The 23,853-nt window shown below is 34.2% G+C and overlaps 1 protein-coding gene across 7 annotated transcripts in view; it reads left to right on the forward strand.

Moving 5' to 3' along the window:
• The window catches only part of LOC139694960 (sorting nexin-14-like), a 43,710-nt gene that overhangs the window by 10,159 nt on the left and 9,698 nt on the right, over positions 1-23,853 (forward strand). For 5 of the 7 annotated variants that reach the window (XM_071593497.1, XM_071593498.1, XM_071593501.1 and 2 more), the window contains 10 exons: positions 141-255; positions 2,556-2,711; positions 3,198-3,322; positions 5,336-5,394; positions 8,982-9,017; positions 12,439-12,616; positions 14,470-14,713; positions 16,472-16,638; positions 17,908-18,028; positions 20,716-21,019. In XM_071593497.1, coding sequence (XP_071449598.1) covers positions 141-255; positions 2,556-2,711; positions 3,198-3,322; positions 5,336-5,394; positions 8,982-9,017; positions 12,439-12,616; positions 14,470-14,713; positions 16,472-16,638; positions 17,908-18,028; positions 20,716-21,019 — 1,505 coding nt within the window. The remainder of the gene's footprint in view (positions 1-140; positions 256-2,555; positions 2,712-3,197; positions 3,323-5,335; positions 5,395-8,981; positions 9,018-12,438; positions 12,617-14,469; positions 14,714-16,471; positions 16,639-17,907; positions 18,029-20,715; positions 21,020-23,853) is intronic. The other 2 variants (XM_071593503.1, XM_071593504.1) reach the window with 2 other exon arrangements.

The raw sequence follows: 23,853 nt of genomic DNA on the forward strand, positions 1-23,853 counted from the left end.
TGTTTGTAAAAATTCATGTCTGCAAAGGAGCTTTTCTAAACTTAACTCAGTTTTTTATATTTAGGACTATGCAATTACAAATATATTTATGTATTGCCTTTATGGTGTGTTTTTCATTTGCAATCATATTATAATTTCAGGCACTTCTCGAGAGCCTGTCATGTATACTTAAGGATCAGTCCCTGCTCTACCCTTTCATGCAATTCTTGAAGAAAGAAGGTGCTGTCAATGTTCTCCAGTTTTGTCTTGATGTCGGTAGGTATATTTTTATCCTTATTGTACGGTCCAATAGAATAATTTTTGCAATTGCGGTAAATATTAGATCAATATGTCAGTTAAAAGGTTGAACTTTCTTGGGTTATCTTGTTATCTATTTTTATTCGTCTTAATGTGATGTAATACTTTAGGAGAAAAATATTTCTGAAAGTAGTTAGTGGTATATGCTTCTGAGGTAAATGCAAAAACAAGGGTACATTATATTTTTCATGGGAATATGTGACTTGGCACATCCAAATTAGAATAATAGAAGGCTATTTTTATATCTTACCTTTCTCCAAAATGATTTCATCCCTCCAGATTTAAAACCTGCAATCTCTACTTAGTTTTTTAAAAGACAAATATCATTTATTAATGTATAATTGTATTAATTTAAGTTTAATTTTCAAGACCTTATTCATTATCGAGAGGGTTTTAAACAAGAATAGATATGCTATTAGATTTATTATTTAAAACATGTAACTGTGAGAGGATAAAGTCAATTCTGTTGTGAAATGGAGTTGGTTGGCTTTTTAAACAAAATAAAATTTTGGCATTTCCATAAAATCTTAGTAATTAAGAAGGATCAGAAGTTTTGTAATATCTCAGTCACAAAAGCATTAGAGGTTGCCGTGTTGGTTTTCAGGCTCTAATTCGCATCGGTAATCATGAAGTTTGTGATAATGCACTCAGTATATCCCAAATATCTTTTATTAAGAAAGATTCATATTTCTTGTCTAAAACTTGCCCTCAATATTGGTGTAAAGGATGACCCGCGTACAATCATCACAATGGATTGAAGCATTTTATTGTCAATTTTTAAAGGCATTCATTCAATATTTACGAGAAGTAAACTCAGTTAAAAAAATTATTAATTTGCTAAAATTAAGGGTGGAAAAAGAGATTAGTCCTAAATTTCATGAATTTCACATGCACAACCACAATTTAGTGAATTATTCCATGCTTCAAATTTTATAAGAAGATGATTTATCTGTGGTACCCACCACTGAAAAGAATTTCATATTTTTCACTGAACTCGTAATTGTTGTTTCAAAAAAATGATTTGAGTGTACTATTGTGCCATGGGTTGCTGCTCTTCCCTGAAGCTTATGTTGTCAAATTTGCTGAATTATTAACTACATTTGAATTTGCTTCTATCAAAGGAGTGAACTGATTCTAATATTTAATCCCTTGTTTATCCAGGATTGCTTAATATTAGATTTGTTGAAGAAAAACCCTGCTTTCGACGTCCTTGCCCCTACATTATACAGACTTGTTGGAGTCTAATGGTAGTGTTGGGTGTAAAAAATATCTGTCCTCTTAAAACCAAATTTTTCTCATGCATGTGAATTCCATATTTATTGTCACTTTATTGGTGCACCCATTACAATGGATGATTTTGCATATTTTTCATTTGACTATAATGATTTTCTTTTGGTAGAAGGAGATTAGTTTCAATTAAATTATTTTCCTGGATGTAATAAATTGCTATAGATATGAAATTGACAATGTATGTAATAGACTGCATATTTTAATCAAATTTTTGCGCTTTTTGGTCATTTTCATTCAAGCATCATCAGAGATTTTCATTTACAGTGATTCCCCAAATTTAACAAGTTTTTCTTTTTAAAAAATAATTAATTTAATCCCGGATTACGTGATTAATATGCACTATAAGGAATCAAAGAACTGTTAGCCTGAGAAAACTGTTTATAGTAGTTGTTTTTTTTTTAGGCCAGCACTTGTATTCCATGTCCAAATTAATACATTTGTGTCATAAGCTGTTAGTGTATCACTGGATATTTGTCACAATGCTATTGGGAGACACTATGAAATTCTACAAGAAAAAAGACATTCAAAAACCTAGTAATTCAAACATTTAATTTTATAATGCCCATACAGTTATGACTAGTAATCGGTGAATGTTTTTCTTTGGCTTTTTTTTTTTAATCGGTCAATTCAGCTTTGTGATTTTAGTTTTTGTTCTAACGCTATCCAGCTAATGTATTTATGAGAAGTAAATCAAAATTTGAATTTCTGCTTTCATAAATTTCCATTTATTACGACTATTTTCCGCTTCCCTGAAGTGGTATATTTTATAGCCAATGAATTTATTTTGAGTGAGGGTGATGCCTGTAAAAATATTTTAGTGACCCCTAATTTAAACTTAGTTTGTGAACTCCATGTTATATTTCTTTGGGTTAAATTTATAAAATTCAATTGACTCGCCATTTGCATGCACTAATGGAATTTTTGTCCATTTTTTCTGTTATAAGATTTCTCACTTTTTCATTTTACAGAGGAATTCAATAGAAAAATATTGAATCCAGAACTTGATAAACAAGAAATATTCAATTTGTACCAAGAAGCATGGGACCTCTACAGTGTTTATTTTCGAATTGACTCACCGGATCGTATCATGTTCACTGAGAGTGTTGTCGACGAAATGAAAGAAGGTAAATTTTGCATGATGTTAGCTAATATTTATTCATTTATAAAAAGTGAATCGTCTGTGGAAATTGAGCAAAATAGGCATATCCTCTGGAAAAAATGGGATTTTAGCTGGAACTCATAGACATTCCTTGAATTAAAAAAAATATTTCTCACTTAAATGATCCCATCTGCATATTTTCAACATCTATTACAAGCAATATTTAGAATTTTAATGCTGATTCTCTACTGTGTTATTGGGAAGAACAGATTCTTCATAAACCTCTTGTAGCATTGCATAAGCCTCAGCTGACAATTTGTTCAGGTGAAAGCAAAATTGTAATGCAGTATCTTATGCTACCTCCATAGTTATCATAGGTAAACTGAATACACGACCCACCTGGAGCTAATATATAACATATAATTAATTTAATTTTTGCTCAAAAATTATGGAAATAAAAATTAATGATCACTCTTAATTAAAGTTCTCATATATTGTCAAATCTTTTTAGTTTTGGCAGGCCCAGCTGAAGATATAGTGAAACTAAGGACTACCACTCCATTGTATCAAGCATATGAGCATGCTTACAGCTTGTTGGAAAACACTTTGTGTCCTCTGTTCCATCAAAGTGAAGAAGTAAGTACTTATATTACCTTTATAATTCCCATGGTTTGTGTGATAAATTTCAATAGAATCTTATGATGCTGCTCCCGGTTTACTGTGATTTCTTGCGAACAAAAGTTTGCAGTTTATAGCCTTTTTAATTCAAGCATCATCAAAGATTTTCATTTACAGATCCCCCAAATTTAACAAACTTTTCTCCTTAAAAAAAAATTCATTTAATCAAATTCCAGGTTAAGTGAATGATAAATTACATCAAAATAATTGATTTCATATATTTATTCTTCTTGAAATATATTTGAATGCTTCATAAAAACCCTCATTCTAATGCAAATATTTTTTCTTCAGCTGTATGTATGCATGTCATTGACTCAGATATTTACATAATGCATTTAATAGTCACTAGATATTGGTATTTAAAACAGCTAGGCTCCAAGTTGAAAAGTATTTGCATTAAAAATTAAATTCTATTTGGACATAAATAGAGTTTAAGCCTTCGTGAGACCTGCTGAACTTAGCCCTGGGTAACCGTGATTTGATTTACTTCGGATTTTATTTTAGCTAAATTTTCTCTAAAATGCTTTACTCCAGCAAATATATGACTAACAAAGAGCAGGAGTGAAAGAATTACATAATTTCAGTATAAAAGTTATTTTTGCTGTAGTTATGTACATATTTTGACATTATAGTAACATAAAGATTTTTCTGTTTTTATTTTATAATTTTATAGGTTGTTTGTAAATTAAATCTAAATATCTGGCTGGGATGTTTCACTGATTTTATTATTAATATGAATTCAAAAATGAAATGAAAAATGAAATAATTTTCCTTCATCTGAAAAGAGTAAAGGGTACCCATAGGAATGTGGATTGAATGTCCATCCAGAATTTTATTCAATGTTCTAAAGAGAATTTATACTATATCCCAAATCGGGAGGGTAGCTTGAAAAGCCTATGCAAAGTCATATGGGAATAAAAGCCTAAAAGGTCTGTACAAAAAATAGATGAGACAGGTCTTTCTGCGCCCAAACTGCTTGACAGATCACAAGCAGTGAGGTGCCTTCTAGCAGCATTCATGAGAAGTAAAGCACCACCTTGTTCATGGCCCTATCTCAACTTGTCTCCGTTCAACGGCAATTTTTGGGTGAGCTTTCACACGCTTGCTGTGCAAATTTTTGTGTGTTTGATGGTGTTAGAGAAACTTGTGTCTGTTAAATTTTGTTTTAACCTCATGGAAAGTGCAACTGAAACTTATGCAATTATTCAAGAGGCATTCAGCAATGAATTTAAGTCAGGCACAGCACTTTTGTTGGCACAACTGCTTCCATTCTGGACAAACCTCAACCAATAAAGAACTGATAAGTGAATGACCATCGACATCAGCAAATGACATCTACATCAACAGTGTGATTAATTTAGTGCGTGCAAGTCATAGGTTAACTGTCAGGGAGATTGCCAATAAAGTTGACGTTGGTGTGTGATCATGTTTCAGCGTTTTGACTGAAATTTTTGGTAGAAGATAGACCATAAAAGTGGAAAAATATCTTGGTGCTTCCATCATGACAATGCACTGGTGCACACATTGTTAATTGATACCGAGTTTTTTTTACCGAAAACAGCACACCAGTGATCCACACCTATCTACTCTCCGGATCTCGCTTCAGCAGACTTTTCCTATTTCTTAAGGGGAAATTTGCCAAGTTTTTGATATCCTAACTTCCTATTTCCTAAGTTGTAATTCTTGTATGAGTTACAATTCCAGAAAATTTCCATTCCCTCATTAACAGAGTTAGAAATATAACATTATTTTGAAAGAAACAACAAACTCCAGTAGCAGGTGACAAAATGTGTTAGCTTGAAGGGAGATTATATTGAAAAGTATGAATAGGTCTATCCCAAAAAATTAGCTATTTTTTAAATTTTGCTTGGGCTTTTCAGACCACCCTTATAGTGTGAGTAGCTTTAATCTGAGAGTAGATTAATCAAATCAAAATTTCCCTATTCCTAATGTGTCTTGTAATTTTTTCAGTATTATATTTTTCTCTGTGGACAAAAAGAATCGGCTCATTTCAACAAAAGTGGAAATAGGTATGTAACTAAATTTACAAACAAAATTCTGGGATTTATGCATGATACTGGCATGGAAATTTAACTTGGCAACTTATGCTAACTGAGCTATCATTTGGTATTGATTCAAATAATTCGAAAGTGAATGAAACATTTTCTTTGTATCGAATATTTTTTCAGGTGATAATATAAATTTAATGAAAGTGTGTTGATTGGATAAATTTAATGACAGCTATATATAATATCAGTTAATGTCGTAAATTAGCAATGAAAATGTAATGCATCAATATGTATGATCCAAAAATTGATTTTTAAGTGACCCTGCTCTATTAGAACAAAGCTAATTTTTTTTTAAATTAATACCCAATTGAAATTAACCCCACAAAATCACCTATTTGGTGAGGAAGCAGTGGTGTCCTGTCCGGTTTATCTGTAAGATCAGTTAGTTGAGCCTAAGTGCTGGGAATTAATTAGAATTAAGAAGTTGTCTAAGAATTAAATTACAATGCAAATCCACTATTCTATTAGTAAATGGTGCCTTCTTAGATATCTTTATATTTAATTGATAGAAAATCAGTGTGAAAAGGAATGGTTAAGAATCAATGCATACCAAAAAAAGGTTATGAGATTTTTTAGGCATTGGAATAATTACTTGAACAGCCAAATTAGAGGGCTTAATAAGATAAAAAATAAATAATGGAGTAGGTGGAACAGTTTACCTATCTTGTAAATATGCCAGACCAGAATGGTCAAAATTGAAGTGAGATAAAAATATGGATTGCATTAGGGAAAGAAGCTTTTTCATGTAGGAGGGTATTAGAGGGATGTTAGTTAAGAATTTGAAGAAAAGGCTCGTTAAAACCTTAAAAGTTGGAGCATGGTTTTGTACGGCACAGTAACATGGTCATTTAAGCAGGATGATAGGCATAGATGGATAGGCTTTTGACATGTGGGTGTGGAGAAGGCTGGAAAAGGTGAAGTGAGCTGAAAGGAAAACAAATGAGGAAGTACTTAGCGTGGTGGTGGAAGAGAAAGGATCGTTGGGGGAAATGAAAGTCAGGAAAGATGAATGCAAAGCACTTTGATTGGCAATCAGATGTTGAAGAATGTGAGAGAGGGGAGAACGTTAGGCAAATAACAAAGGGATAGGAAAAGAATAGGGGTGTTGGACAGAATATAGAGAGGAAGGAGGTATGCTAAATTGAAGAGAGGCTTCATGTAATATTGGAAGTAAGGTTGTGTTTTGTGAGAGAGGCAATGGAATAATCATTTTACTCTTGCATAGCCTGTGACCATCCAAATTCTACTTTACTGGTAGATTACCAACAATAATTATAAATATCAATAAATTATTATTATTATGGGTACATACTGCGTCAAATAGCTGCAGTTGACTAATGACAACAGCATACATAGTCAATTCTAGGCTAGAGTATGGAGATTAAGAATGAAATCTCATCAATGAGTGTTCTGATGAGGTATTTTCTAATCTCCTAAAGCATAATGGATGAAGCCATGGGCTGACGTGAAGTTCAGTGAGACCAGGCCGAGACATCCGACACAATTATTGTTATTTTTATAATTCTATTCGCCTGCATAGCTTTCAATAATTTGAATGAGCTCAGTTTATTAGGTACTGATGATTGCAGATGAAGTGATAAATGAGATGTTTGTCACTCATAAAATTAGTGGATGCATGGAAGATTTTCCGTTAGACTTTGATAGTAGAGTGTGGTTTTGTGTGGCATAAAAATGTATTTGCTGAAGCAAGATGATGAGACCTAGATTTAGGAGCGGGGGGAATACAGGAGTGGAGAATGATTGAAAAGTGAAATGGATCGATGGGAAAACAATGAAGAAGTACTAGGCATTGTGAGCCAGGAGAGATTGTTGTTGGGAGAAATCCAAAAGAAGACAGGAAAGATTAATGCAGAGAATTTCGATGGGAGGGGGAATGTTGAAGACTGTGATATAGGGAAGAATATTAGGAAAGCAAGGTAGATGAAATAAAAGGATAAGTGTATTGGATAGATTAGAGGCAAATTGAATTCAGAATTAAAGAAGGGGTTAATGTAATGAGGAATGTCAGGTAGTGTACATATTGTTAGGTGAGACTAAGAAATATTGGGGTATTTAATTTTATTCACCCAAAACTTACCTTACATATTATACAATCAATTAACAATATAGTGACATTTTATTATCAGTACATCACATCCATATTATTTGCAGCAGCAACTATGATACAGGCAAAATTAAGTATCGTTGGTAATTTGTAAACATTTAAGTTTTCTCCATATTTCATGGTCCAACAATGACTCATCATTTAAGGAAAAATATTTGGCGTTAGATCGCTGAGGTGATGCACTGCTTTTCTCTTCTGTCCCACCAGACTGCACCAAGTTTTTATTCCCCCTCCTGCATTGCAGACTTCTGATTGTTGCTATATCTGAGTGTTCCACTCACCATTTCACTAGCTGAAATTGCAACAAAGCAGCTTGTTTTATAAGACTCAAATACACAGATTAGTAATGCCTATGTGCATAGGCCTTGTTGTTCAGGAATGAGAGAGTTGTTTTGGTTGAATTAGTCAACTTTACACATGGTGCTGAGTTTGTCTCTTTTCTTTGTTTGAGTGTGACATGAGGTTAATATTGCTGCATGAATCTGAAATGTTGTCCTGAGGTACTTAAAATCTTGAAATAGTTGACCCAAGTGAATGGGTATTTCTTGTCCTTAGCAGAAATCATGTGTCCCCTCAATCAAAAAATATTCCCAAGATTTCATAAGTTGAGTTCTTACTAGGTGTGGAGAAATGTCCTTGCCACTGTGATCAGGATCAATCATCTCATACTCCATCAATCTCATTGAATTCGTAACAGCCCTCATGACTTCTTGAAGAAAATATTGTGTGATAAGTAACATGAGTAGTAGTATTTTTTAGGGTAGATGACCCACAGCTAAAGTCATTTGCACTATTAGGGATGGAAAAGAAGAGAGGAGAGAAACCCAGCATTAGCCTGCTCTTTACAAAAGGCAGCAAGGGACCCACAGCTTAATGTCCCATCTTAAAGATGGCATGCTAACTCAAAAGTGATAAGTAACATGATTTCATGTACTTGGAAGCAGAGAAACTGAATATTTAGAAATGATTCTGTATGTTTGATTGCATATAGTTTGATGAGGAAAGCTTAAGGGAATATAAACTGGGATATATTAGTGTCTGTATCAAAAAGTAATTTGTCTGTTGCTTTAGAATCCTAATACATACTTACCAGGGGCAGATTTGGTCAGATTCAATGATGTTATGTCTCAGGTTTTTGTAATTGTGTTATTGCTGTGGTGAAGCCATTCCTCAAGCATAAGACATTGGTCTAAGATTTTATTGTTGCACATATGTCACTAGTAAACCATGCTATTTGCAAGTATGAAGAATTTTTGAGTGAATTTTCTAAAATCAAATCACTGAGTGCTCTTTTCTCAATTTGTAAAGGCTTTTCACAAGCATTTTGAATTGACTGTCATCACTGACTAATTTGAATGTTCTGTTCAAAATTCACTAACATTTTCCCATTCTCCTGCTAACATGTCAACACCATCAATACTAGCTCTCCGTCATTGCATGGGTCTCCAGCTAAAGTAAGGTAAACAAACCAATTCATCTCATTTCTCTTTTTAATGTTTAGTTTAGTATTTTATTTTCATTATAATGTAATAATCCTTAAAATTTAGAATGCGTCATACTAATGACCCATCTGATAGGCTTGATGTTGTTGTTCAATATTTTAGCTATTGCTTCTCAAGTGTTTCGGAAGTTGAATGTATCATAAGGCCTGCATGTTTCACTAAAGCATGTAATATGGTGGTAACTTCATTTAAGTTTTCAATGCCCCTTGTGGCATATGTGTTAAATACATGTATGAAATAATTTCCCTGAAAATTTCGTCTACAGACTGCTTAAGAAAAAGTAAAAATGCCTACCTTACATCATATTGTTCAGGCTTAATCTTCAAAAAACCCTGTTATTTTTAGTAGTATTTGTATGGTGGTGATGAATATTGTGTAGTAAAATTGATTTACTGTGCAGTTGGATTTGTATGTCAAATGAAATTCTCAGCAAATGGAGCTCATGGAATGTGGATATGGAGTTCCCAGTCTCTATTCGTACAGAAGTGAACATTAACACCAGTGCTACAATATTAGGAGATAGTAGAATAACACGAAGAGCACTATGCGAAATATCGAAAATTTCATTGGGTGCCATCCACAGGTAGGAAACTACCGTGCTATGTATTTTATCTACAAAGATGGTCAAAATAACAGTCATATTACCCATGTCAGTCAACATCCTTGATGGTAATGTCCATTGGATGAATTGAAATTGTATCATGGAAGCAGCCAAAAGATATTTTATAAAAATCATCGCAATCTTAGGATAATCAATCTAGTCACTTCCCCTCAGATTCCAGGCATGTGTGAAAAGTGATTCATAGCGCATTCTATGTAATTCTGGAAACTTTATGATCAACTGTGTGTACTTCATTCTATGGTGTGACTGCTTATCTTTTGGTTAAATGTTTTTATTTGTTTATTAAATATTCAATTTTACTGTTGCCATTTTTTGGGAAGTTAATTTTGAATTTTTGTTAAACAGAATAGTTCATTAATTTCATCAAACAAGAATTGTAAATAATTCACATGAAAAAAGGTAAAATAATTCCAGTATAAACTAACTCAAGAATGAATGCACTGCCATGATATAGTTTCCCCTTTTAGACAATTTAAACTGGAGGATAGACTGATAATCCCCCAAGGAAGTGTAATAGGGCCACTTCTATTCTTAATATACATTAATGACTTAAGCTCACACATTAGCAGCAATCTCAGATTATTTCCTGACAACACAGTGGTATACAGAGAAATAACAAGAGTCAACTAGATCGCAAGCTACAGGTACTCTCTAGAGACTGAAACGCAATCTCGGATTGGTACAAGAAATGGAGATCAATGCTTAATATAGACAAAGGCACAGTTTTGAAATATTGGTACCAAGGAAGTGGTGAACAGGATATAAACTATGAAATAGAGGGTTCAGTACTAACTACGGCTGATCAGGTTAAATATTTGGGGGTAGTTCTAACACCACTCCTTTGATGGGGAACACATAACAGGACAATATGCGTATCCGCTTTATAGAAACTCAGCTTCATTAAGCTGGGAAATTAATGAGAAAGTTAAAGAGAGGTGTTATTTTGCTCTAGTTAGACCTGTTTTGGAATATGCCACAAGTATTTGGCATCCTTGGGAGAAAATTTGGCAAAAAGAATTAGATAAAGTCCAGAAGAAATCCACCAGATTCATGGAGAATTGTTTTAATCGGAACACAAGTGTGACAGGTCTCAAAGGGGATTTAGGCTGGCAGCCACTTAAGTTGCAAAGAGAACAAGCGAGACAGACTTTTAGAAAGGTTCAGAACAAACAAGTTAAATGATGATACAAAAGGAATTATTATGACCCCGCATTACGTAGGTTAAATCAACCACAAAGATAAAATAAGGGAGGTAGATTTCACTATAAATAGATACGAATACTCATTCTTTCACCAAACAATCAGGAATCATAATACGAGGGTCATCCGGAAAGTAGTACCCGTTCGTGAAATAAAGACACAAAAGTAAATATTAACAAACATAAAAAATTTTATTTGAAAGAGGATACTTTAAACTACTTCTCAACATAATCTCCAAGCAAATTAAGGCATTTGTCATAACGTGTGACAAGTTTCTGTATTCCTGCTGCATAGTCCTTCGCCGCCAGCTCATTGAGATACGCGAGGGACCCATCTTGCACAAATTTTTGCATAATGCAGATAGTGTTTAACAATTTCATGAACAATTGTTCGAGAAACATTGGGAAAATGCTCACAGATGTCATCAATTGTGACGCGCCGATCGTTCCTCACGAATTCGTCAACTGAGCTCACCAGTTGGTCTGTAATGACAGACGGTCTCCCCGAACGCTCATCGTCGTGTGTGTTCCCCCTCCCCATGTTGAAGTTGCGACACCACCGCCGAACAGACGACTCGTCCATTACATTGTCTCCATACACCTCCTTTAATTGGCGATGAATATCACATGGGCGAACGTTTCTTGCATTGAGGAATTTAATCACTGCCCTCACTTCACAACTGGCGGCGTTCTCAATTTTTTTAAACATTGTAAACAATCACAGAAACAACACAGGCAATGCTAGCGTCACGCAACTTGGCTCAGAGAAGGCAGACAAGCCACTGAAGCTATCTGACCTCGTCCAGCGGCTACTCGCGTCGTCAGCACTTCATGCGGCACGAACGGGTACTACTTTCCGGATGACCCTCGTAGTAAGAAACCAAAGTCGGGTTCGAAATATTAAAAACATTGAATTTACAAGTCGGAACAAAATCAAACATTGCAAAGACATTGGGTATATTTGCAGGTGCATGAGTATGTTAGTTGGTAGTTTGAGTTGTTGCATGTGTGTGAGTTGTAAGAGTTTTTGTATGAATGTATGCCATGTTTTGTTTGTGGATTGTATAAATTTATGGCTTTCGCATGCAGTTTTTTTTCTCAATTATGGGTTGTGCCCTAAGACCCCTTGCTGCAATGCAATGTTGTAGGCCAGTTGGATAATTTTTAGGTAAAGTTTCCCTTCACAATTTTTTCATTATTGTTACAACTTATACTAAGGTTAATTTATAAAGTGTCATGTTAGAAAATTAATCTGCCTAGTGTTTGTTTTGCAACTGGGATAAATGGTTTAGTATCAGCTCGGGTCTGCAAATGTAGGTGTTGTAAAAGAAATCAGAATTTATGGGTAATACCTGTTATATTCTACTTAAGTCGTGTAATTTTGTTCTTAGGTTGGTTAAAATGGATTTCCCTGCACAGCCTTGTATGGCAATCCATTTCATTAACCCCTGTACAAACACCATAGAAAAATTGTAGAAAGTCATGTTGTAGAGTTTGATGGCAAGCATGGTGAAGTTGGGCTATCTTAAATAACATGTGTGTGGATGTTTGTTCAAGGTCATCCAAGAAACAAAGTGAGGGCTGGGGTGTTTCCAAGTTAAGCAGCAAGATACAAAAGATACGTGGAGCTTTGAGGTCATCTCCAGTTGAAGGTCAGACTGTGTTTTACATGGATCCGGGTGATATTGGCTCCGGAGATGTTGTTGATGCTGGAGATTTGGGGGAAGGAGATTTTGTAAGTGTTAGAATTTCTCTTTCTTGATTGGGTATTTTGAAACAGTGAAATTTCTGGTTTAACTGTGGAATCAATTCGCATTGAAGGCAACTGATTTGCTTGTTCAGTAATATGTTTCAAATAAATAAACCAGAGTTGGGGTATATTGCGTAACATAATCAAATAGCATGATATTAATTAAACAAGAAAATAGTGTTAACAAAAAGAATATTATTCTGCCTTGAAGTCTTTCCAAGTATTATTCAGGGTTCAAGGTACTCTTCAATCAAATAGGAAGCTTAATATATTTTATATTTCCTTGCGTCTTTTAAAAATTCATTAAGGTTGTTTAAGCTTTTTATGGAGAAAGAAATTGAATTATTATTTTACTTGAAGAATATTGTGACTCAAGTGATATAATTTTAGTCCAATCAATATTTACATGAATATTGTTCACTCTTCTTGTTGTATGGGTATAGAAATTAGAATTCTGTTGTTAAATTTGCATATTTTGTTTAACAAAGGCTACAGGTATATGCTTTAGAAATCATGGAAAACATAATATAATGTGTAAAGTAAAACTTGGTCTATTTGCACATATTTTTATAAGTTGACATGCTTTTAAAATAATTGTTGTGCTGTAATTTCTTTTGGCACAGAAATAACTTGAATAGCTGGAAAAATGAGTTAAGTAAATATTCATGTGAGTTTAGCAAATGGATATCATAATTTGTACTGAATCTGCACTTTATATGCAATATGAAGATGGTACAGTTAAGTTTGTTGAATAAAAGAGTTGTGCCATTGTTCCAGATAATAGTCTCACAACTAAGCCTAGAAATTGTAAATCTTCATATAATATGTTTAACCCAAAGAAATAAGCAACAGAACAGTTTTATATTAACTTTTTTGAAGATCAAGTGTATCTCAGATGTTGATAAATGCTGCAGTCCTCCTGCATGTGCTCATTTTTTTTACCAAAGTATAACTGTACCACTTGATTTATATCATTTGAAGGTTGCTAACATCTTATAACCTTATTTGCTTTTAGTTCATGAAATTAGATTTCTCCCGCAATAATTTCAGAGTGTAAAAATCATTTGCCTTGCCTGGGATGATTTTCAGTCACTGAAATTGTTGCATTGTAATGTGCATATGGCAGATGACTCCATCAGAAGTTACTGTCAAGGCATCTCCTGCAATTTCCTGGAATTTGATTTCTCCTGTTTATCTTTTTTTGTCTTTTCCAGCCTTTCCAACAAAAATGTTATGGAAGGGTTTTTAATGTAAAATTGGGTTAGTTCTAAATTCCACTGAGTGATAGACACATAATAAAAGTAAAATCCATAAAATAGATTCTGAAATAGTTGTAATTAATTAAAATAGAAGAAAGAGTAAATATTTCCCTGGTTTTGCATCACTTTTGCAAGCTCACGCCCAATGGTTGGAAAAAGATGGAAATATTAGTGTGGGTAATATTTAGATTATAGTGGATGTTCTAACAAGTTTTGACAAAATAGTTTCATGTTATGCTGTGGGATTTGTAATTATTAACTGAAACTAATTGCAATTATTAACTAGATTTGCCAAGAATTTTTTTCTTCTCGAACTATTATATTTCAAATGTGGAGTTTCCTACGTTGTATCATTCAAGTGTGAGAGAAAAAAGGTTTTTCCTGTCTCTTGGGAGAAAATATTTGTAATGAATTCCTATCTGGAAAGAGTAAGAGAAGAATTAAATGAGTGCTGACTTCATTTCTTACGGGCGATGACTAAGAAGCTTGCAAAAACTCATCTGGCTCTTTTTTCATATTAGTCATATTTCCAATTATAATTTCAAATTAGTCAAATTGATTCATGTTATATTTTGGCAGGTTGACGAAGGAGATGACCTTGACTGTGATTCCGACTTCATTGAGGTGGAAGAGTCGAGTGGGAGGTCATTGGAGCCTAGGGATTTGAGTGCATGGCGTGTCACTATACCAAATGTTCAGGTCAGGCGAGAATCATCAGGAAACAGCACAGCAGGGGCGATTGGCGGGAACACAAGGAGCCCTGGAACGACCTTCTTGATCCACGTGCGGAGAATTGACGTCCAAGGAGAAGGTCAGGGTCAAGGTCAGCTCAACAAGGTCATCGTAGTAAATACACTGGGTCAAAATCTATGTTCACCTTGAAAATCTGACCACTTGATTTAATTGGTGTACAGGATTAAGTTTTTTGTTTTCCATGTTAAGATTCTATGAGTAAAATCCTATGGTTGCATGAATTTCATTGGCATGCCATTTACTACTTGACTTTGATGCTGAGGCCAGTTTCAAGTGTTTGTATGTCAACCATTTTTGTCATAGGTGATTTAATGAACAGAGGTAGGTCTTGGACAGATCTTAAATGCCATCACTTGTATTTGAACTATAATCTCTTGGGCTCGACTGTACTTCGCTCTCTTTGTTACCTCAGGACTTCATATCAACCAATCAAGATGCTCTACCTACTTTGAATGTAGGTTTTAGAAGGCCTATCGCCACTAAATACATTCATGGAAACTTTCCATTTTTGTTCTGTGTGGCTAATTAGCAATGGAAAAAACAATTTTTTTCATTTTTCGGCTATTTTCATTAGGGTGGAATTATAGTCTTAAAAGTATACAGAAGATTAAGTGAATAAGAGAATGTATTGTCAGAAAGCTAAACCAATCACATTACCAGGAAAAAACAAATAAATTTTGAAGGATGAATATTGACCAAGGATCAATGATTGTATTCATATTCGTCATATATTAAGTAATTAAAGAAGCAATTAAAATAATACCCTGTAGATAGTTAATGACTTATTTATTGCATAGTAGAACAATATATTTGCTCGCCTCATTGGAGAATACAGAATTCTCTGGGCTAATGAATGTGAGGGAAGCAATGATGTTTAACATAGCAACAATTTCAGAGTGTAAAAGTCATTTGCATTGACCGGAATTTTTACTCTCTGAAATTGTTGCATTATAATGCACACTTAGTGGATGACTCCGATGAAAGTTACTGTTGGGGTATCTCCCGCAGTTTCTCAGAAATAATGTTTAAATTGAAACATAAACTACAATTGACAACTTATGATTTTGTAATCTTAATGAAAAAATTTTAAGAAAGTCAAGGTGTTTCAGACATCTATTTTTTTTTTTTTAAGTGTATAGGAAGTTCCAAATAATTTAATTATCTTTGCAATTGTAATTTCATTAAAATTTTGAGGTGAAGCAAAGAGAGAATAGCATGTATAATCTGCACACAGATAATTGAGAGTTTACTGCCCTGAAATCTACTACCAGCAACCTTTCTGCTAGCATTCATTTATATTTTTATCTTTTTTATCATTCTCTTTAATTATTCTACCATATTTTGCAAACATTTTGCTTATATGTATAAATGTCCACTTGCTCCATAATATGGCTATTTACACTAATTATACAATCGTCCCATCAAAAAAATTACATTATGTTGGTGTGAGTTGTGGAACAATGAAAAATATAGTATTTTAACCACAAACATTGTAATATTCGGATCGATTTTTCACAGATGGCTAGTAATTTTAATATGTGACCTTGCATCAAGTGCAGACCTTGAAAATGCAATTGCATGAAAGTGAAACTTATTAAAGAATAATAAAGATGTTTGTGTGACCTATAATAATTGTAATTCATTATTTTATGTTTTAACTTGTAAGACCTGAAAACATTAAGTTTAATGTAGGTGGGAAAACAAAGCATGTGGTGATTTTGACTCTTTTAAGTATTACACTACCAACAGACAGTCTTATCTTATGGTGATTTTTGAATGAATAATCGCTCTAATAATGTGTTATCAAAACATCCTTTTCTTCACGCAGACATCCCTTCAGACTGCAATTGGACTGTCGAAAGGAAGTATAGTGATTTTTATCTTCTTGAATCCAAGTTGGTAGAATTCCATGGGGAGTTTCCAGACAACCATCTCCCACCTAAGAGGGTCTTGTTTGGCCCCAAAGGGGCTGAGTTCATGCATTCACGAAGACCTGTGAGTATCATTTCCTCATCAGCATCAGCTCCTAATCCATTGATGAAGTGAAAATGAATTTGTTTCATAAAACTTCTTTTATGTAATTTATTCAAATTGTGGGATTGGTTTTGTTTGTGCTAAAATATAAGTTAACATTTTGCATTCGATTGTAATAATGTGGTTTTGAAGAATGGCAGTTTGCATGCATTTTAATAAAAATCATGGAATTCATAGGCAAAGGAAGTCTTGTGGAAAGTGAAGATGAATGCTCTCAAAGATTTAAATCATTATCATCTTTATTTATCAATAGATGGTTACATACAACAATATTTGTCATCATAGTATTGAAAACATAAAACATACTACCTTTGCACTTATTTATGCATTTATCGAAATACCAAGTGGCTAGTGTCAGTCTCAAGAAATGGATGAATAGAGTAAAAATAGCATGGTTGATAGTTAATAATACAGTTTGGTTTTTAATGTTAAATTATTGGTGCCATATGCAGAAGCTGGTAGTTAATTGAATGATGCAATTTTGAAGTGATGCAATTCACTAGCCAAATAAAAGAGTATGATTTACCAAGTTTCTTCAAATCTAATAAAGTAAACGCAATTCTAAGACGCAGTATTTCTTAGGCTCAAACAGACATTGGCTCTTAGGGATGTCTTGGTTTGTGTTTAGGGCAAACCGTGTTTCAGGGTATTAGCAGGAATTGAGTGGTCGAATCTCGGAATTGGGGTTGGGAACATGTGCAAAACATGAACAAAGGAAGGGAAAAGGGGTGAATATTTGTTCCTTAATACTTCCCAAGTGGGTGATGCCACAATATTTGTTGGTCAGGGAAATGTTGGACTCAAGGTTATTCCTTTAGATAGCTTCCTGAGAGCAAGGCAATCAAGCATGGGCAAAGAACCAAGACCCGGTGTGTGTTAGTGAGAATTGTACCCCGCAAAGTTCAAAAGGCAAATTATCTTGTTGGCGGAAGAAAATGGGAACAGAAGAGCGAGATTTGGTATAAATGAGTATAGTGTAATGCATTGGTATCATAAAAAGACCGTTAGTAAATGTGGCATCATCATGTTTATAGAGTTATATATAGGAGAAATAGTATCGGAATGGGATTTAATCATTACATAGAAACAAAACTATGGTATAGACAACAGTAGAAGTACATAATAATGATGTTTATAACATATGGAATCAATAATCATAAAGATTACACTGAGCAAAATCTTAATCAATTTGCAAACATTTAATTTTATTACTCTATCTTCCAATTACAGATATTTGAAGAATATCTGCAAAAACTTCTGCAAATGCCAAATTTAAAAGGCAGTGACCTCCTTCACACTTTTCTACGGTCACCATTTGATTTTGCTTCGAGTAATGCAGGAGGTTACTTGGGTAAGACATTTGACATACACGTAATATTCAGCCATGTAATTTACCACAGTTCTATGTTCATCATCGTATTTTTATTTTGGTGTTTATGGTTGTTACACGTTAGTACCCCAGTAGCCACAGTTGAAACATTCAAAATCTTACCAAAGATGCCTGACAGTGAGAATAATAAGAAATACAATGTTTTTCATTTTCTGTTTAAATGCATATTTCTTATGTAGTTTCATGGTGTAGTATGTGTATACATCATACAGCAATAATATGTAAAAATATAATGTAATAATGAATATAACAGAGTAAAAAATGCCTTGCTAATGATAATCAATGTAATGTATCAGGAAAAGACACATCAATGAATATGGGTACATGAGAATAATCCATTATTGCCGGCAACCACATCCAGGAACACAATGGCTTTATGATATAGGTTTTTAATTTTATTAGGTAATCTACCAGTAAAGGTAGGTTTTAGATGGCAACAACTACCGAATAAATATTTTATGAATAAATATTTTATAAATATTTATGACTCCTAAAAAAATACAAGCCACCAACTTACTCTAAGTCCTTCTTCATCTCTGTGCACTTCCTTCTTCTATTCATCCTGTCCAATTTCCCTATTTAGTTCCTGCCCTTTCCTTGTTTGCCTAACATTTTCCCCTCTATTACAGTCTTCAACATCTCACTGTCGATCAGTATGACCTATTTTTCCTGCCTCTTTATGATTTCTCCCAACAATCCCCTCTTTTCTCCCACCATACCTAGCACTTCCTCATTTTTTTCTTTCATTCCATTTCACCTTCTCCACACCCACATTTCAAAAGCCTCCAATCTAAGTCCATCCTCCTGCTTCAGAGACCATGTTTCCATACCATACGAAACTATGCTCCTTATCGCAGTTTTAACAGCCTTTTCTTAACATCCTTACTCAACGCCCCTGTCATTAGCTCCCTCCTCCTTGTGAAAGCCTCTTTGCCTAGTGCAATTCTTATCCTTACGTACCCCTTACTTTGACCATTTTGGTCCAAAACACTTCCGAGATTCATAAACTGTTCTACATGCTTTAGTTTTTGCCCTCCTATTTTAATGTTTAGCTTAGGCATTTTCTTTCTGGAAAATCGCATAACCTTTGTTTTATTGATGTTGATTCTCAGCCCATACCTGTCGCGCTGAATTTCCAATTCACTCAGTAATGCTTGCAAACCCCTTGGCTGAATTGACAAATGGAGCATGGTCATAAGCAAACCTAACTGATTTTACGAATTCCCCACCAACTTACATTCCAATTACCAGTTCTTCCCATCCCTCTTTAATGGTTTCAACCACTTATACATTGAAATAATTTTTTGGGTTAATGTAAATATTGCCTCATGTTATTAACTATTCATAAATTCTGAGTAACAGGCATAAATATACTTAATGAATTTTTAATGGAGATGGCAATATTTTCATTGAACATTATGTTTCTGTTATGTTACATTAACCTCCTTGTTATTTTTGCCCAGATCAATATATCTGTGGTCATTTATATGCAATGTAGCGGATCGTTAGCAAGATGGATGCTGAACCGTATGACAATATTTAAAGATTGAGATGAGTTTTATGCAGTTTGAAATATAATATCCTTTGTTACATGATTTTTTTTGTTGCATTTGTTGTTTTCATATCGCAGAATACTATTTGTGATTTGTTTCTAACATGAAAATTAAATTGAATTTCTATACCATCGCTTAAAAGTGAACATAGATATCTATTGAGTCTTGCCGTATACAAATGCATGCCTTTGAATGCAAATTGAGATTAATGGCTGCAGTCACTCAAAAGAAATTTACTGTGACAATGTGAATTTTTGTTTTCCAAATTGGTTGAATGAACAATTCATGTAAAAATTGCACTTTAGTGTAAGGCAAGTTAAAAGCATTTTCATTGACAATAATGATATTAAAAAGATTATTTAAAATGGCATGTGTTAAAATTAAATGTCCTTTTCGTATGTGATTCTGGAAAATGAATAGATAAAAATATATCCATTGCAAAGTTATTTCATGATACAATTATCAATGAAAATTAAAAATTTTAGCTGGTCACAAGGACAACTTCTTTTTCATTTTGAAAGTACTGACTTGTGCATTCAGCTCTCTGGAGCTCAAATAGTCTCGAATAAAAGTTAAGCATGCAAAGTTTTTACCTTTATTGGGAGAGAAGTACTACAGATATGAACTAAGTGTCTTGCAAGAACTAGTCTAACATAATGAGACCTTGTAAAAAAAAATTGTGCTTTTCATAAAATATGTCATTTGGCAAGTTCAAGTAGCCTCTATTAAACTGTTCTTAGAAAATTTTTGACCTTGTTTTAAAATGGGACCTTATTGTATCTTTTAATTGAGATGCCAGTCACATTTTTTATTTTTAATATAACTTTTAACTATGGCAATTCCCAAAGACCCCAGTTGGAATCATGTTAAGTGGTATAGTGCATTGTAAAAATAATTTCCCACTCACAGTTTAGCATTAGAGAAGGGGGAAAGGATAACTATTTTGATATGCGAGAACATCTTCTTACTTCTATATTAATTTAATTAAAAGTGATGTACCCTGTATTTGATGTGGCATTGTGTGATTTATGTGAAATGATCAATTATTTGCTTGTCTAAATATGTGTTTAAATGTTTCTCTCAATGCATTTTAAGGATTTGGGGGTCCTCCAATGATGGTCGGTGGGATGGTGTCCGAATTGAATCTTGGACGAATGATAAGGCGCACAACTTTGCCCCTCCGTCTGCGGAAAGAGAGGGGACAACACCTTGAACCATTTTTGGCAGCTTTCATCAGCTCCACGTCTGCCACTTCAAACATTCAAGTGGCATCTTCCACATGTTCCTCCATACCCAGCTCTTCCCATGCCTCCCCCTCCATATCCCAAGTTACCGGCAACCCAGTGGTTCCAGATATTTCTGTGCAGCGGATCAAATCATCCAGTTCCAATGTCGGAGGGTTAGTGTCAATGCATTTTGTCTTAAGTGTGCCAATTATTGGCATGTTGTTACTGTACATATGGCAAGTTCTTGCAATCTTTCATATCACTTGCAAATTGAAAATTTCTGAAAAAAATTTTAATGTTGAGGCACTCAGCAAAACTGTCTCCTTACGATCAATAATGATTGGTGTTTCTGAATCAGTTGTTTTTTTTTGAAAAGTGTGTGCTGTTTTGAAAAGTTTGGGCTAAACATAGTTTAAATGTTACACAGATTGTGACACTCAGAATTAAAATGGAACCTCATGATATGAGCATAATCTGTTCTGCAATCTTTCTCATGAAGCAAAGCACTCATTCAGTGAAATAACTTTTTGCATATAAATTAATATAATATGCGATAATGCATTCCATGCCAAAAAAAATAATTATGTGTATGGTGTATTCAAAGAAAATTATGTATAGATTTTTTAGGATTGTGGATCATGTTCACCCTTTATTCTATCTTGGAATGAAGCAACTGGGAATGCTATTTCAATTTGTGAAAACAAAAAAGAATCAAAGTAAATTGTTAATTATTTATGATGTGTGCCTAATTCCTTTTTACTAGAAAACTATGTAGACATTTATTTTTGCCGATGCTTCAAAATTTGGTATGCATGCTAGTCAGAATGATCGTTAAGTAAATTTATGGCATGCATTGCCACTGGCTTGTTAGAGCGATGCCTTGTGCGCATGAAACGATGAAGAAGGTAAACGTAACCTCCACATCCGATTTATTCAGTTGTTTTGTCCTTAATATTTCTTAAAGACCAGTGGAGTTTCTGAATGGTGAACAAGCTGGGGTTTGATTTTCAAATCGCCATTTTCATTTGTGAAATTTAGCAGCATGAGACAGCCTTTCATTGGCTTGTGATCGGGCAATGCATTCTGTTCTACTGTTATGTGCACAAATATAGGTTTGTTTGTGCGTCTTCTTGCCAAAGACAACCGTCACAATCAAAAACATGTTGTAGCAGGTAACCCTCAGAATTTTCGAGCTTTTTGAATTCACAGATGAAGTTCTCTGATGCCTTTGATTCGGAGCACTCTTTGCCGCTTCATGATGCCTTACAATACCGCGGATGGTGGTTTTTCTCATAAACTCTTCCTTGAGCCATGCACAGCTTCCCTTAAGTACTTGTTCGGCCGTTGATGATCTTGACATCTTATTAATGAGGTTGGTTGAGGTTCAAGCATCTTATTAACACTTTCCCCTTCTCACAAATAATATTCTTGTTAATGGTGTCACATTGCAATTGCTTTTCGTTATGCATATGAGAAGCAACCTTTCAACATCGTTGAGAGTACATGACCGTCACATAGATACTCTTCTCTCTCTCTTTGAAGGATCCAATGCCAATCTCCTTAATGTTTACCAAGTTCTTGAAGAAAATGCAATTCATAGATATTGACCATTTTCCAGTTGTGCATGCTAGATTAGCCACATGCATACCTTGTTCCCAATTCTCAATGATTTTACTTTTCCCTTCCATTAGTTTTTATTTTTATTCTCTTATGGCTTTCTTCTTATGGATTTTTGTTCTGGGTCAATTTTAAAACTAACCATTTTAAAACAAAAACTAAAATTATTGAACTTTGCAAAAAGAAATCAGTAATAATATGTTTGAACACAAGTTGGGAAAAATGTGTGATCACTGGCGAAGCTGAGAGGCTAGCAGAAAGAGTGCTAGAGACAAACTTCAGCAGAGGGCATGCAATGAATCTAGGAATATTCCTCTCTTTGTCACTCTATGCAAAATGTCACTCGTAAAGTAAGTCATCTTCAGGACCAATATTTTTGCTTGTTATGTTAATTACTCTTTGTGTGAGGTACTCATTAAGCAAAGTTCCACTGTATATGCTTTTCACCTTAACCTTAGCAGTAACACCTTTAATTCCCTTTTGATATTTACTTGAATAATCATGTACATGGTTGGTCTGAAAAGTTTCAGACTCAGAAAATTTTGGAAAAAATGTCTTATATCTTTGTTAGGTCGGGAACTTTATTTAATTAAAACCTTATAGCTTAAAAGTAGGTAGTCTATTTTTTTCATTTACAGTTGATGGAATAGAATTAAATTGGTAATTGGCATTCAAGGCCATCAAAAAGAAGGTGAAGAATTTCAGCCTTTCATAGTTGTACATCCAAAATTGAGGTGTTTCATTCCAAATAGGAAATTGAGGTTTTTTTAGTCAGAATTTCATAGCATGAACCGATCAAGATACCACACTAATCTTCTGCAAGTTCCCTGACAGTCAAACCTCGATTTGCCTAAATGAAATCATTCATTTTCTCGATGTGGGAGTCATCAGTTGATGGTCATCCAGAATTCTTGTCCTCTTCTTCTGATTGCCGCCCCTTTTTGGCCAGGGTAAACCAATCGTAGCACGCAGTATGTTTCGTAGCATCCTCACCATAAGCCGCGGTAATCAACTCAAAAGATTCCGTAAAGGATTTTCAGAGTTTCATACAGAATTTCACTGCACAAAGCTGCTCCTTCAAAGAGCTCATTTCTCTGGATCTGATTTTTTGCCAGACTACATGAACACCCTTTCTCATAAACAGCTGCAACTAATCAACAAAGTGATTGATACCATTTATTCAGGAATTTTCCACGGATACAATGCCTCCAAGTGGATTAAAAAATTACCAACTGGAGGCACGCTATTCAAAAAGTTCAGAAACTTTTTGAACAGACCTTGTAGTTCCATTTAATGTTGTCAAAGGCCTTGGCTTAGTCCACAAATGTCACATATAACGGCTTGCATATGTATATAATTTTTACAACCAGTGTCCACAGGGTGAGTATTG

Source organism: Hetaerina americana, unplaced genomic scaffold (genome assembly GCF_022747635.1).
Source record: "Hetaerina americana unplaced genomic scaffold, ioHetAmer1.1.p SCAF_6, whole genome shotgun sequence".
Classification (NCBI taxonomy): domain Eukaryota; kingdom Metazoa; phylum Arthropoda; class Insecta; order Odonata; family Calopterygidae; genus Hetaerina; species Hetaerina americana.